The sequence below is a fragment of the Bradysia coprophila genome, unplaced genomic scaffold (genome assembly GCF_014529535.1).
Source record: "Bradysia coprophila strain Holo2 unplaced genomic scaffold, BU_Bcop_v1 contig_358, whole genome shotgun sequence".
In the NCBI taxonomy this organism is placed as follows: domain Eukaryota; kingdom Metazoa; phylum Arthropoda; class Insecta; order Diptera; family Sciaridae; genus Bradysia; species Bradysia coprophila.
In genome coordinates, this window is record NW_023503616.1 from 3,881,093 (window position 1) to 3,895,358 (window position 14,266).

General features: G+C 34.6%; 2 protein-coding genes and 1 long non-coding RNA gene across 3 annotated transcripts in view; 2 read left to right on the plus strand and 1 right to left on the minus strand.

Moving 5' to 3' along the window:
- Positions 1–194: 194 nt before the first annotated feature.
- LOC119081294 (palmitoyltransferase ZDHHC3) lies at positions 195–1,806 on the plus strand. The gene is made up of 8 exons (XM_037190055.1): positions 195–328; positions 401–455; positions 514–644; positions 708–853; positions 965–986; positions 1,050–1,103; positions 1,164–1,376; positions 1,451–1,806. Exons 1-8 carry the CDS (start codon positions 251–253, stop codon positions 1,607–1,609), a joined length of 858 nt encoding a protein of 285 aa, XP_037045950.1. The 5' UTR covers positions 195–250; the 3' UTR covers positions 1,610–1,806.
- Positions 1,807–2,269: 463 nt separating this feature from the next.
- On the minus strand, positions 2,270–2,950 carry LOC119081297. The gene is made up of 3 exons (XR_005088474.1): positions 2,681–2,950; positions 2,477–2,604; positions 2,270–2,280 (listed from the first exon to the last, which is right to left on the minus strand). It is a non-coding gene; the product is annotated as an uncharacterized LOC119081297 (long non-coding RNA).
- Positions 2,951–7,063: 4,113 nt separating this feature from the next.
- LOC119081597 overlaps positions 7,064–14,266 on the plus strand; it is a 78,004-nt gene continuing 70,801 nt past the window's right edge. The window contains exons 1-2 of the mRNA XM_037190631.1: positions 7,064–7,397; positions 11,198–11,336. Of these exons, the coding sequence (XP_037046526.1) occupies positions 7,388–7,397; positions 11,198–11,336 (149 nt within the window). The 5' untranslated portion in view covers positions 7,064–7,387. The remainder of the gene's footprint in view (positions 7,398–11,197; positions 11,337–14,266) is intronic.

Consider the following 14,266-nt stretch of genomic DNA (forward strand, 5'->3'; position numbering starts at 1 on the left):
AAAACACACTGAATCATTCATTAATTTACAATTTTTGATGGTAATCGTACAGAAAAAAACGAATGTTTTGAATGTTATCTTCTAAACCGACAACTGTTATCTATGTCATATTATGATAGCTCCTTGAAGAACGATAAAAGATTTTAATCCACTACAGAATAGTCACAAATAATGGTTGACCTGTGAAGTTGAAACGAATCATTTTCTGTTTTCTGCAAAGCCATCCGGATCAACTTTAAGTCCACTAAATATGGACTTCGAGTATGTATCGTTGTACCAGCGTGACATGCATAACAAATGCTGTAACGGGAGGGCTTGGTGTGTAAAGGTGAGATCTACTGTTTGTGTTACGCTTGTTTTCAATGTTATTGAAAAGTGCTGCTTTCTTAATCCAATTAAGGACATTTGCGGAATTATCTGTGCGGCTATGACATGGTTTCTAATTTTCTTTGCCGGTATTCGAATTTGATAATTTAATTTATGGAATTGTCGATAACAGTTCTTCTTTTGTAGAATTTGTTGTAATGGCAGTAATATTACTACCCAGTCAATATCCAGTGTACAAAACAATCAACTCCGTCATCTTCAACATCTTATCATTTTTGGCTATATCGTCTCATCTGAGGACAATGTTCTCGGATCCAGTAAATTTGACAATACGATCGAACGAAATTCCTTATTATGACAAAATTGCCATGTTTTTTCAGGGAGCTGTGCCAAAGGGGAATGCGACGAAAGAAATGATCCAACAGTTGGGATTCAAAGAAGGACAAGTGTTTTTCAAATGTCCTAAATGTTGTAGCATAAAGCCGGAAAGGGCGCACCACTGCTCGGTGTGTCAGCGATGTATTAGGTAAATAATTATTTCGTCTTTCAGACTCGATTTTAGCTTAAATTGTTGCCTTGAATTAGTATGCAAAAGTGCTTTAGGATCCACTGAGAATTTGTCATTTTTTATTTACAGAAAAATGGATCATCATTGTCCGGTAAAAACCACACATTGAACTATTGAGGTATTACAGTGAAAATTTTAATAACTTCATTTTCAGTGGGTCAACAACTGTGTCGGGGAAAGTAACCAAAAGTATTTCGTATTATTTACAGTAAGGCAACCCATTTTTATTGTAAAGAAAATCTGTTAGTAATGTTCTAACCACAAACAGCTCTACATCGCTCTGATATCAATTCATGCCATGTTTCTCACCGTTAATCAATTCGCCCAGTGCATCAAACACGAATGGAAGGAGTGTTCAACGTTTTCACCACCGGCAACAGTCATTTTATTATTATTTCTGACATTCGAAGCGTTACTGTTTGCCGTTTTTACTTTAATTATGTTGGGCACACAAATGAATGCAATTTGGAACGATGAGACGGTATGTACAGATATTCCATGTGTAGTCAACTTATACCAAAAATATTGACTTTCTTTTGGTTTATGTATTGACAGGGTATAGAACAATTGAAAAAGGAGGAGGCCAGATGGGTTCGTAAATCGAAATGGAAAAGTATTCAGGCGGTCTTTGGACGTTTCTCAATTGGATGGTTTTCGCCATTCACAAAGCCGCTAATCAAATCAAAATTAGATAGAAATTTTTATTCGGTTTAACGAAAGTGCTACGCCTTCGTTGTATACTTAAAATCTAACATAGAGCATTGTCTCTTTTGTAGAATTTTAGTTTGTAAGACAAATCACAGATTTAATTTATTTTTCGTCATAAAATTTTGTTTATAAAACGACTATTGTTAAGTTACTTAATTACGAGTAAATTAGGTGGAACAGAACAAATAAAATCTTTAAATTGATGACGAAGTTTCTTTTAGAATGGACGACGATACAGTTTCGATTTCTGATTCCTTTTACAAACAGTGATGTAATCGTAATCTTGCCATTTTTTATATGATAAATCTATTACTTCATTTGTTTTCTTAACGTACACTCTGTTATAGAAGATCGCATTAACCGACGGCCATCATCGCTTATTTTCGTCATTATTTTTGACATTATAAGTAATTTCGTTTGCATTTTCCGTCCAATAAGTCTGCACTGAATGTCGAGCGGACGAAATGTTTATAAATAATTAAGAGTGACGGTCGGTTCTCATGATCGGATTTGTGAAACTTAAATACTAAAGCTACCATATCAGAACAGGTTCGAACTTTTCTAATTTTGTCCATGGTCCAACATTTTGAGAAAGAAGGATCGTCTGTAAAGGGTGAATTAAACAGTTTTTGCGGTTTGGAGTGAAGATTTTCCTCTCACAACCGACCCATCGAAATCTGTTGAGCAAGCCGAAAGTTATGGCATAACATTTGCCGGATGAATAATGTGTGAATTCGGGAGTTTCATATCTTTTTTATGTCACTTCGTCTTTCCTTTTTTTGTAAATTTTTTTCCATTTTTCTCGATATTTTTAATTGAAATCTAATTTTACAGAAGTTGTAATGTGCCAATAATATAGTTAAGTTATTCCACGAAATCAAAAATTTACTCGTTCCAGCGAGCCTTGTATTCGTCCGACCTCCATCCACCAATATCACAACGAGTATTCACATTAGTAAATCGTACATGGCAACAGCTTTTGTAGGTGCATGAATGGCAATCTTAAAGAAGAAAATGATTTTAGTATTTTCGCACTTAAAAATTTAAAAGTTTTGTATTTTTATTTGCAACACTTACTGCCGCAACGAACGTCTGCGCTTGGTCCACCATCTCCACTGCATCCACCTTGATCATTGCAATAAATATCGGCGCTCACAATGTTAATCAACAAGACGGCGACGAACACCATAAAAAATACTGAGCAACGATTCATTTTAAAATCTCAAATATCTTCTCGGTTTTCGGTTTTTGTATTCAATTTTTTCTGACATACAAGAATCAATTTTCGTGAATAATAAATTTGTTTTATTTGACCAATATGAAACACAACTGCTACACGATACACAAGTTGAAGTCTTTATATAGCAAATATTTTACCACGAGTAGGAGGCTGGATCTTGTTATTTGTTTACGTTTTTGTTTGCTTATTTTTTATATATATGCATTTTGGCACGTATACCATGGTTCTTCGGTGCTAATTTAGAACTAGGAACGATGCAGAGCCTATTTTTAGTGAAATTTAATTTCACGAAATTTAAATGTTATCAGTAGTAATTGATTCTCCTACACTTTAAATATGTTACTCAATATTCAGTGTGAAAGAAGGCGTATCGTCAACCAAATTATGTATTTGATTACTCTTAGATTTTAATTGCTGGTAAAAAAATTCATTTTTTTAAAAATAAATTCAAGTTTTCCATATCACGTTTTAAATTTACAGGAGATGTTGGTAAAATTTCGACATGAATTTGTTTCTGCTGGTCCACTCAAACAAACAAAAGTTCTCACACTTGTTTGTATGACGTATAAAGGCGTATGAAAGTCTAGTCTTTTGAAAGGGACCTGGTTGGTATCACTGAGGTAAATTTAAGTCAGCTGAAAAAAACAGCTAAAACAAATTTATGTCTAAATTTAACCGACGTCCTCTGTAACAGCAGCAGTTATAACGATAATTTAGACAGGCATTTCCTCCTCCTGTGCAAAAATAGGCCCTGAACTCCACCGTTCCATTCCGGGACAATATAACAATATAAAAAAGTGTTTTACATGAACTTAGTTGGTTTTTAATAAAAAACCTGTCTCAACACGCGCTGAATTGTTTAGATGATAAGTGAGAAGACATAACCCACAACACATCATATTATAAAAGAAATCGTTCTTAATGATTTAAACTCGTTCTTCTGGCAAAACCATTTCTCTTCAATAAAATACAGTAGGGGTATTCCTTTCATTTTATTTATACCTATTCTTAACTGAAGATGGAGACGTATACATTATACCCGCACAATCTATTGAAAATATAAAGATTAAAGGCAAGAAGTGTTCTCGCCGTTTTTGGCGTTTGAGGATGTTCTGTCTGTTCTTTTGAAAGAGAATCCTGATTTTTAAAGGAAGAATGAGAGGGCGTTATGGTTTCCTGTTAAGGAACTTCTTGCTTGTGCGTTTAACGGACACACGCCGCGAAGGCTGCGAGTATGTGTTGTCAAAGAACTGTTATGAGCTTTATAGACAATCTCATTGAGATTATGCTGACTTTTGTGAACACAACGTTTTTCATGCAAGCGTTTTGCGAAAATACGTATTTTTGTCCACTTTCAATTAAATAAATAGCGTGTTTTGGTATTCGGCCATTTTAGGTGAGAAAATGATCATTTTCTCACCCAATATGGCTGAACTCACAAAAAATATTATTTTCTCACCTAAAATGGCGCCTCTCAGCATGACACCAAATAGTACATTGAATGACAAGGGGCGAAAGTAAAAAAATTCAACCGTGTGCGAGAGTTGGAGCCCGCGCCGAAGGCAAGGGCTCTAATCGCACAGGTTGAATTTTTTTACTTTTGCCCCGAGTCGTTCATACTATTTTTTTTGATACCAACATTGAAAATTGATACGTATCGCAAACATCGCAACAAAAGATTGAAATAAAAAGGCATTTAGCCAGAAAATGCGGGGGCCCGGGGGGGCCCCCTGGTATATGAAAAATTTAATAATTTAGCCATCACAACAATAACACACACAAAAATTAAGATATAACTAACAAATCATTCAGTAACAAAAAGTATCAACTTTGTATGCTAATTTCAATAAGAACACTGGCGCACAGTGTTTTACAATTTTGATCAAAGTATTCTGCATAATATGAGCGGATTTTGTTGACAACTCGACTCATTTCTCTCATTTTCTGTGACGTCAGTCACTTTCGCTGTTCGTTCAGTTGCGTTCGCTCTTCGTTAAGTACTTTCTCCCCGTGGGATGCATTTTTTTACTTTCGCCCCTCATATGCGGGGCGAAAGTATCATTTTTCAATGTTGGTATCAAAAAAACGCCATTTTCAAAAACGTTTTCATGCTTCGGGGCCGAAAATGAGGGCAATTTTTCGAATTTTCTCGGGTTTCCGGCACTCTGCATGAAAACTCACATGTGCACCTGTTTGGGACGGTTGATTTAAGGCACTTTCGCTTGAAATTGCCTTAAATCAATCGTCCAAAACAGGTACACAAATGACTATTTTTTGATACCAACATTGAAAAATGATACTTTCGCCCCGTATATGAGGGGCGAAAGTAAAAAAATGCATCCCACGGGGAGAAAGTACTTAACGAAGAGCGAACGCAACTGAACGAACAGCGAAAGTGACTGACGTCACAGAAAATGAGAGAAATGAGTCGAGTTGTCAACAAAATCCGCTCATATTATGCAGAATACTTTGATCAAAATTGTAAAACACTGTGCGCCAGTGTTCTTATTGAAATTAGCATACAAAGTTGATACTTTTTGTTACTGAATGATTTGTTAGTTATATCTTAATTTTTGTGTGTGTTATTGTTGTGATGGCTAAATTATTAAATTTTTCATATACCAGGCGGCTGCCGCCCCCTGCACCCCCGCATTTTCTGGCTAAATGCCTTTTTCATTACACTAACTACGAAAATTGTAATTTTCGCTCCCCGAATGAGATGCGAAAGTTAAAAAATTCAACTCTCAGTAAGCCACGACATCACAAGAGGTGCGAAAGTACTTTCGCCCCCCAAACGAGGATGCGAAAGTAAATGACAGCAACAACAGAGGAGCGAAAGTACTTTCGGCTCTCAAACGAAGGTGCGAAAGTAAATGACAGCAACAACATGTGTTCCGTCTGGTGTCGTTGTGATCACTGTGTTTGTTGTGATAGAAAAGAACGTTGCCAATAATTTATTAATTTTTCTTTTACCAGGGGGCTGCCGCCCCCTGGACCCCCGCACATTTCAGCTTATTTCGGTAAATTTCATCAGTTGGAACGTGTTTAGGAAGCTCAAATTACAATTTTCGTAGTTAATGTAATGAAAAGTTGTATGGATCACATGGCACGACGTAAAGAAATTCAACCTGTGCGATTGCCGCCCTGGCCTTCGGCCACGGGCTGCAAACTTCGCACACGGTTGAATTTCTTTACTTTCGTCCCTTGTGATCCAAATAACCATTTATTTCAACATTTTGTTGCGATGTTTGCGATACGTATCAATTTTCAATGTTGGTATCAAAAAAAATAGTATGAACGACTCGGGGCAAAAGTAAAAAAATTCAACCTGTGCGATTAGAGCCCTTGCCTTCGGCGCGGACTCCAACTCTCGCACACGGTTGAATTTTTTTACTTTCGCCCCTTGTCATTCAATGTACTATTCATAGGGCAAAATAAGGATAAGGATCGCATCGCTAGCATGAAAAATTTGTTACCTTCAGTAAATGTAAGTTCGTCATCGAGGAGAAAGTGTTTTTCCGACAGTGAGAAATAAACTAATTTCCTACCCCAAGGACTCGGAAGGACTGGGTACTTATAAAGAAAAACAAAATTACCGTTTTTTCTAATAATGGAAACATAAGTTTACACTTTAGGTTATAGTGGACATCAGTGCATATTATACATGCCATGCCATAGCCATAATAATATGCCTTTTTAGACGAGACATATAGTTATTATTTATATGAAGCACATGGCTTTTGAAAGACACCATAGTTTATATAAAAATAAAAGAAACCGCGCGACAAAATATGATTGATTAAAACCACAATCGTTTTTTCATTGTTATCTTCACGAATAAATTTGTTCAAAAATTCGCATAAAAAAATCACAAATCCGATTTAAAAATAAACACAGAAATTATAGAGAAAAAAAAATGTGACAACAATTTTCATTGAATTCTTCACAGCATGCGTTGACTCAATTTAATTCAACACGTTAAAATACAATGAAAGTTTTCCCAATTTCCTTTTGCACCAAATTCGTTATAGCGTGCACAGTGAAAATAAAATTGTAAACTCTGTTGCTTTCTTTGCCGGTTTTTCCGAATTTTCATTTTATAACTTTCTTCGAAAATGTGCCGTCTACACCAATACACTGAAGAAAACAAAACGAAAAGATCGTTCGTCGCCGAAACACCGAAATATATTCTCAGATCTTCACAATCGGATTCCAGACATCTGGATGTTAAGACGTGAATACTAGTCGCTCAGTGCTACGACGTGATACTATTTATAGAAAATCAGAACTTATTTTCATTGGATTTTTCTTTTCTTAAGAAAAACTTGAACAAATCTATCGAATTGAAGTGAAATTATTTGGAAAAAGGTGAAATTTTTCGGTGGAAAAGGTGTGTTGTCGATCTCGACTGAAGAAAATTGAAAAAGTACTTTCGGTGATATCCGTGATGCAGTGATGATAAATTAGTTTCGACCATTTTGACTAAATAATTTTTGTGCGAACCACATCGCTGAGTAGTCAGCTCTACAAGATTATCCCGAAAAATGAGCACCGGTAAGCCCTTTAATTCGTATTAAGCCAATTGAATATATGAACGCAATTTTCAATTGAAAGTCTTGATGAAAATTGTGAAAAAAATATTTCTGAAGATTACGCAATAGAATGTCCGGGGGTTATAATTTTAGGAAAAAATGATCATTAAATAAATCGAGAGAAATGGTAGACGTAGAAATATTTCATTTTAGCATATTATTTCTATTTCGATCAGAAATGTTCTTTCTTTTTTTATTTATTTTGTTTATCTTCTAAACAATAGGCATGCGTACGCTAATAGTTTACTAAAATATAAAAACGTAATTTCTATTGGAATACAATTTATTTCGTCTTTGAGTTTTTATCCAATGGTTGAAGAGGACTTCTTAATTTCTTGAAGGCCTATGTCGTCTCCTTTATCGACAGGACCGATCTTAATAAACGAAGGGTTCCCAGGACCGACTTTTGATTCTGATAGTCACAGATAAGGTATGAGGATCGATAATCGCAATAGCGACTGGTCTGTGAAAAGTTAAATATTTAGATATAAGGATCGTTCTACTGAAACTTTGATAAAAATGCTGAAGTGAATAGGAAAACTTGAATAAAACGTGAATAAAAATCTGCGAAAAACGAAACTTCAAAGAAATTTTACAACGATAACAAACTGTAATTCGTCTGAGAAATATAATAAACTAAATTTATAACAGCCACTTGAGCACATCATTAATTCCAAAAGAAAAGTTTTTCATAAAGTGAAAATAGCACTTATTACACACTTTTGAAAATTGTGTCTTGAATTCAATAAACCAGAAGTGCAGACGACGGCGACGTTAATTTAGAATATTTTCTGGTCTTATAAAATTATTGTAGAAAGTGTAATTTATTTTTGTCGAAGTTCATCATTTACATTTGAGAGAAAAGGTCAAGTAAATGTTTGTGAACTGTATGGGGAATGTGAGGAAGCCAGAAAATATTAGATAGAAATTCTCGTAATTTTTTGAAAATAATTCTGTTGCATATGTATGTAATTGTAATCGACCAATGGTACAAAACTTTATTTTACCTGGAAAACATACTAATACCAGGGGTGGCGTTATTTAATATGCAAAACAAACACCAAAACAATATCGATGTTGAAGTTACATTAAAATATTGCCTTCAATCACCTTGCAATAAGTTTTTATGGGAAATTGTCCATTTTCCACAATATTCAAATGTACAAAATGCAAGTTTTCTCTCAATTAAATTCAATTTTTTCCTCAAAATTCAAATCGAAATGGCCTTACATTTTCGACAAATCTATTTCCGACCAATTATTTACTTTATTTTTAGACATTGCGACTACATTATTATTGTAAACATTTTAAACATTAAAAAAAAAACGTAACAGCACATGTGATTTTGTGGAAATGTTTCTTCAAAATATTGCCCGTCTGGTCGTTTCGTAATAAAGCTGTGGATAGATGTTATAACAAAAATATTACGAGCATGATGAGGAATTAAGCTTTCTTCGTTTAATTGCGGTTGGTTGAGTGAAACGTTCAGGTCAAGGTGAGATAAGTGTCACGACAAAATGTTTGATGATGAGGTGACGAAGTAATAAAGTGTTTTCATTAAATAAAATTTTTGCAAACATTTATGCACCCACTTGTTGTTTGGTTTTTGGCTCGTGAAAAAAAATTTAATCTTCCACTTTTTTGCGTTGAATTCCAATCGAATATAATTTGCTATTTTAATTTACAAGGATTCGTCTTCAATTTAAATTGATACGTTTGTGTTAAACATGATTTTTGACTGTGGAAATTCTTGACTATCGGAATTTGATGGAAGACTCAATACAATCAGAGGTCGTCTAGTGATTCAATCAGCGAAGGGATACTCCATTCAGTAAATCACAGGGAATCATCTAGTGTCGTTTTAAGTCAGACATTTACCAACAAAAGGTTTAGATGAATTTACTGATATTGCTAAGTGGTCATTCAAATATTTCGCACGCCAAAAAATACCACACACCCTTCCCTTTGCACGCAAAACTTTGTAGGAAAAAAATTGAGAATGTATGAAGCGCTCTTATTGCTCTGACACGCCTTCCCCCAAGACAGCGTGCGCACAATTTGAATGAATCCTGAAGTAAGATCCACTTAGCTAATTTTTTATAGCCAGTAAAAATGTGTATCAAGTAATTACACAGATCGACCATAATACGTGTGTCTACATGACAGCTCAAAAACCAATTTTCTGTTTTTCTTTTAATTTCTAAAAAGTCAGAGGGCTACGATATAAGGGACGATGTACGCCATCCTAACCTTTTTCACAACGCAGACGAAACTATAGTATTTTACATAACTAGTGATAAAAAGATGAAAAGTTTTCGTTTGAATTTTGTTGATCCGAGGCGAATCCAGCCGAGGTCAATAAACACATGAAAACGAGACTTTTCATTTTTATTCAGAGTTATGTAATAGAGTTTAACATGCTGAGGGCGTTGAAAGAATGGCTTGAAACATGAAAAGCACGGTTTTCGGCTCATGTAGCATGCAATAGTTATTTAAATTACAAGAGGCGCAAAACGGTTTTTAAAAATTCGAGGTGTATGAGTGAGCCTCGAGGGTATTGTAACATGAGAATGTGTGTTTGTGAACCGAGGTTTACCGAGGTTCACAATCGCATTCGAATGTTACAATATCCTCGAGGCTCACTCATACACCTCGAATTTTTAAAAACCTTTTTCGACTCGAGTCATTTAATGGCTTTTACATTCGCCTTTCATCGAAAATCACGAAAAACACCAAAAATTATTAATTTAAAAATATTGCAACAACACGAAAACGATTCTTGACAGCTTTCGTTTTTGAAGAGAAAGAAGTCTCTCAGTTTGCTATGTCTACTACAATATGAACAATTTGTATCATATACACGGCGCTTTCCAGTTTGTTAACTCTAGGTGAACAATTTCCAACATTTAAGCCCTAGAGATTACAAATTTGCCTATCTGTCAGCGGGGAACATTTTGACATTTTCTAAATATGAGAATTCGAATAAAAGTCTTATTTTCGATGAAAGACGAGTGTAAAATACTTTTTCTCACCTGAGCTGAAAGTTTGGGAGTCTCTGTTGTGAAAACCGTTGTTTTGACCTCGGAAAAAAGTAATATTTCAATTTTCAACTTTATCTGGTGAATTTAAAAAAAAAATCGCTTGGTGAACAAATAACTATTTCTTTAATGTCGTTATGGACCAAAAACCTTATTTTTAAAATTTAAAAAAAATCTAAGAAATTCCGGAATCAAGTATTTTTTAGAATTTTTTTAAATTAAAATTCCCCAAAAAAGCCCTGGTTGAAATATCCACACTTAAAGCGTCTTTTTGACATGGTATAGAGGGACCTTCTTCTTTTATCAGATACATATATAAAAGCTTTCCCTTTAAAAAGTTGAAAAAATCTTACGAAAGTGGATTTATGTTAATATGTTGTAATCGTTAAATGAATTATGATTCTTATTTAGTAGGTTTTCTGTAGAGACTATAACCCACCCTTCTTTCAGCACACATCTTCCACATGTTACACGAATTTTTGTTAGAATAACAGCGCCCTGTTCGCTCCTAACCACCCAAAAGTTGAGGTACAGTTAAGTTGATTGTAGAATCTTATGTGTCTCCCACATTTTTCAGTATTTGGGGGTATTGGTGTAGGCCCTACACTGTAGGGTAAAGCAATAAAGCGTGGCTGGACACTTTTATATTTTAATTTTTCTAACAGTTTCGCTTATAGAACAAAAACTCAAATGAGTCTAACCACTCTCTTTTTGGTAATTTCAGATTCCAGCAAATTATTCGAGGATGTCTTTCGATTCAATGAAGATTCAAGTTCAGTTGTTCGTCATGCACTCGGTGAATCCGCCGTGATTCTGGTAAAATTCAATTCACCTGAAAAGCTCAAGCCGATTGAATTTACTTGGTAAGTTTGGATTAATGTTTAGATTAAAGCGTGATGGATATAACTTTCGGATAAATTCGTTATGAGTCTATGCCAAATTAGTCTTTGGACCAACTAATAACTGCTCTACAGTCATCTATTATTGACACCGCCACGGCAGAGTAAAGCAAACCAGGCAGGAGCGCTTGTTTTGACTAGGGACTTGTTTTATCTAGTAGCCTCTGTGTTTTGCGAATAAAATTAATTCAATTTATGTCAATGTTCATTTTCATACAGTGTATTAGGTACCATATTTGACGTTTCAAAAATGAATCGCTCCTTCCGGTTTATTTAACTCTGCCATGACACCACCGATAAGTGTAAGCGATGAATTTCGGCTAATGATGTCTCGTATATCAAAATGAATAAGTTCGTTAAATGACGTAAAAGATTGTCTATCAAGATGTTGAAAACACTTAGATCAAAACTGGCAAGCAATCGATTCGATAATCATTATACCCTACCGTTCGTGAATGGTTAATTTATTATTTCCAATGGATTTACTCCACAAATGAAGCACTTAAGAAAAGTTTGATAACATCTGTGTGAATTTCAAACGTAAATTTATTCTAATTATAGATCGAATACTATACATATATGCAAGAAAAATCTAAAATTGGGTTAGTCGTTTGAAACTGTTTATTTTTTGGTATACACAAAATCCAAAAGCCACGAACGATAATTACTTTGTTTACTATAGTAAGGAAGACGTTCGACGTCAAATATTAAGTCTGAACTAGTTCGATTGCTTTGTATAGTTGTTAGCATTTTATAAATGTTACGGCTTATTAATGTTTTCGCCTGTAATGATGCAATCGTTTTTGCATAAGTGGGCCTTTGCGAACTAATACTTTTACGAAAATTGATCTTTTTATTTCTATTTTGGTACGATGAAAATAAATAAGGAGTCAAGTGAAAACTATGCAATTTCCTAAAATTATCGAATCGAATTGGAATTGTCATAGTTTGATGTGGATTTTCACAAACGCAAATAGATTTTCATTTCCACCGAGGGACTCTTTTCAAAAACAGCCTACCCAAATCGAACGCATTTTCCAGTAGAATTTTTTCATAATGTGCCAGTGACGGTATTTCGCATTTGATCGAAAAAGCTAAAGCCACTTAAAAAAAATCATCGAATCGAGAGGTGATCAAAAACCGAAAACATGCACAGGTGCACGAAGCGTACAGGGTCGGGTAGGATGTCATTAGTAAAGCAATAGCATCCACTTTTGGGGAAAATAGGGTCTTATGGGTGCTTGTGTTTCGGATTCATCTACGATGAGGACATACGAGCAGTTGAAGTTTTCAACCGAATAAAACTGAGCAAATGCACTTTTCATATACAATTTTCTCGATGTATACGAAACGTACAGGGCTCGTGTGGGGGATTTTAGAAAGGTAATTTCATGTTCTGTTATGGCAAATAGGGTCTTATGGGGGTTTGGAATAACTACAATGAAACCCCCATAAGACGTTTTTATAAAATTCTCAGTTTTTTCGGTTGAAAACTACAGTTGCTTGCGATCGTAGATGCACAAGAACAGTATTTTATTGCAATTGCCGTGTCCCGTAAGCAATCTGTATAAGTTGCACCACACTTTGATTGAACCAACCGTTTTGTTCAAAACTGGCGAAAACTATATAAAAACCACTTTTTAAGTAGCTATACCTTAATATTATATAAGAGGCGGGATGGTACGAAGTGACAATTTATTCCTACATGTTTGATGTACGTTCCTACATGTTAGCTGCTCTCCTTAAGTGTCGTACGTACAGATCTTACACAGTTATGTACTGTTGTGGGGTAATGCCAATTGTAATGCCAACAAACTCTCATAGTATTATTACGACATGTAATCGTACAACTAGACACACAATGTGTCAATGAAGCTTAATATGTTGATATGCTTCGCTTAAACCAAAACGTTGAGTTGAAGTTAAAACGAGCATTTACCATTGATTTTTCAAACTCATGCTTGTTCTCCTTGCATTAATAATTCCAGAGTATTTACGTATATCCACGCCTAAAAAAATCTTATTTTTCGTTACCCTGATGGTATTTTCCATTTTAACTAATCCGTTTGTATCGTTTATTGCATTTTTGAAATTAAAAAAAAAACCGTCAACGACATCGACAACCATATGGTCATTTTTGAGTAGATATCTGTGACATTATTAAATAAATTAATCAAGAGGGAACACTACCATCAGTCGTGTTTTCCTCCAAGTCACGCACGTTTTATTTTGTTTGCGATTCAAATTCGTACAGGAAAACATGAAATTAAATTTAATTCATGCGTTTGCGTATTCTTCTCTTTGTATGCTGACTCAAGAGCGATAAAAATAAAGTAGTAAAAGCGTATCTGTTGTAGCACAGTTATTTTAAGCTTTTTACGTATTCGAACAGACGTAGAAAATTTTCGGCCACTTTTCTCAGGAAAAGCTAAACAGTTCTCAGTTTGAGTGGAACGGTCGACGCATCGAGATGTTTTTTTAATTTAACGCGCTACTAGAACCAAAAACCTAATCCTCCTATTTGCAGTTCAAATAGAGCATCAAAACGGTTGTTATTCGATTTAAATTATTAGGTTTTTGTGCTGAAATATATTTATAAAATTATTGTGAGGGAATTCCATATGTGCAACAGAATAATTCGCTTTGTGAATGCTGGTGAATGATCATGAATGGTGTTTATTAAAAATAATTATTTGGAAAAGTTTTCATTTTCCATAAAATGAAAATATTGAGAAAGAAATGTGAAATGTGGACGATAAAAGTGTTAACGAAAAAAAAATGATCTGAAAAAACTTATTAGTTACATAATTTAGTGTGTGTGTGACTGTGTGCGAAACGAGAAAAAAGTGAAACATTTTCTCAACTTTTTCTATTTTCATAATAAATATTATTAC